Below are 1,922 nucleotides of genomic sequence, written 5' to 3' on the forward strand. Positions count from 1 at the left end.
CTAAGCGGTGAGCAAGGCCAGCGAATAGCAAGCCAGAAGGTAAGTTCTGCATGTTTTTATTTAAAAGCAGGAGTACGAGTGATGAGTTGGAGTAGAGGCAAAGCAACCTAACTGCTTAGGTTCAGGCTGAGTCTCCTCTGCCTCGCAGCATCCAGCTTTCCCATGGCGTATTACAGGAAGGCTGCGCCCTTGCATATGGTGCAATAGTGGATGCACCAAGCCAGAGAACATAAGCATCGGTCTGCATCCGCTCAGTCGCGTGAACCAGGACTTTCTCCTCCCCGTCTCAGCACCCTTGATGTTTATTCCCTACCTTCAAAATCCACGTCCCCAACCAGCCTCGATTTGGCAGTGACGGGATCCTGCACTCTCGTTATCCCCACGTCAATAACTGCAGCTCCTTCTTTGATCATGTCGGCCGTGATCAGATTGGGTATGCCTGCAAGAAGACGGCAGAACCACACGCTCATGGTGGTGCTCAGCAAGCCCCCTGCTCCCCCTCACCCCATCTTCACATTATGTTTTGACCCCCCTGGGCCCTCCTGCCTCACAAAACGGTTGGACTTGATAATCTTAAGGGTCTTTTCCAACCCGAATGATTCTATCATTCTATGAAGTGCAAGTCTACCCACAGTTGCACAATCCAGCGCTACCCCTGGAGCGTCAGTCAGGAATTTGAGTGGTTTACTGGTAACCTCAGAGTGCTAAGAGCTGGAATCCACCCCCAGAAAAAAGTTCCAGCAAAGCAGCTGGGACCAAAGCATCCTCTCCAAGTTGAAACCTTAAAGCTTCCATTTGAAGTCTGCGGCTGTGTTTGTTCACGCAGCTCCAGCAGCATTTTTTTGCACCTGCACTAAGTCAGCAAGCTAGAGCAGGGTCCGAGAGCACCGCAACCCAGCTTGGCAGAGGCACTGGCCTCACCCAGGGGCTGTAAAACCCCCAGCGTGACAGGGAGAGAGGGGTGGGGAGCAGCGGCTTGGGGCTAAGCCACCCTTTCAGGGTGGGGTGTGTTTGGTTCTGCCAGATACTGCCGCCTCAGCCGACTGAGCCGAGGAACTCGCTCCCACCCTCCGCTTCGTTAACTCTTTCACTCGAGCCTTCCTCTGGTCTGCTGACCACCTTTGGCCATTCACACATCTGCCGTCATTACGTCCACTGACACCTTCAACACCACTTCTAATCCTTCCAGCACCTTGTCTCTTCACACCCCATCTCCAACCCCCACTTCTCTCCTCCCTCCCCACAGGCTGACTTCTGCCGCCAGTCACCCCGAACCAGCTCAACCCCTCTGCTGATGAGCTACCCCCGTGCCAAGGGTGCAGCCTGGAGAAGAGCACCCCTCCGAGTGATCCCCTGGGCTCGGAAGATGGCCCTGCAGTTGTCCCTCAGCATCTTGGCTGTCCCTAGGTAAGCAGATGCTATCTTGGTATTTTTTTTTTTTTCCTCCTCCCCACATGAAGACAGAACTGTCTGCATGTATAACAGAGCCTGTCTGTAGCTGTTCTCTAGATCTGATCAGGTGCTCGCTGGCACACCAAGCCCTCCTGCCAGATGTTATTTTACATTTCAAAGGCAGAGCTACAACACCTCTAGGCTTAATCACAGGCTGGCTCAAACAGCCCCTCGCTCGCTGTCCTAGCCGACAGCCATGAAAGCACCAGACTCTCCTACGCTGCCAGAGCTGCTGCAGATAGGGAGGCCCCAGGACATTCAATACCAACAGGACTGTCTCCTGCAAGCAAGGATTCCAGTCAGAAACACCAGGCAAGCTGCAGCGCGGCACCCTCTGTGCGCCTTGCCTGCGCTGTTTGAGTCGGGTCTTACCTGCTGCCGCTACCACGATATCGGCACGGATTGTGTGTTGCTTCAGCTGCTCCTTGGGGGTGTAGCGGTGGGATATGGTGACTGTGGCATCGCCTGCA

General features: G+C 54.4%; 1 protein-coding gene across 1 annotated transcript in view; it reads right to left on the bottom strand.

Annotated features, from left to right (window-relative positions):
* The window catches only part of MTHFD2 (methylenetetrahydrofolate dehydrogenase (NADP+ dependent) 2, methenyltetrahydrofolate cyclohydrolase), a gene marked incomplete at its 5' end in the record, with an annotated part of 5,207 nt that overhangs the window by 851 nt on the left and 2,434 nt on the right, over positions 1-1,922 (bottom strand). The window contains 2 exons of the mRNA XM_009572995.1: positions 314-439; positions 1,825-1,917. Of these exons, the coding sequence (XP_009571290.1) occupies positions 314-439; positions 1,825-1,917 (219 nt within the window). The remainder of the gene's footprint in view (positions 1-313; positions 440-1,824; positions 1,918-1,922) is intronic.

This window comes from Fulmarus glacialis, unplaced genomic scaffold (assembly GCF_000690835.1).
Source record: "Fulmarus glacialis isolate BGI_N327 unplaced genomic scaffold, ASM69083v1 scaffold18712, whole genome shotgun sequence".
NCBI classification, from domain to species: domain Eukaryota; kingdom Metazoa; phylum Chordata; class Aves; order Procellariiformes; family Procellariidae; genus Fulmarus; species Fulmarus glacialis.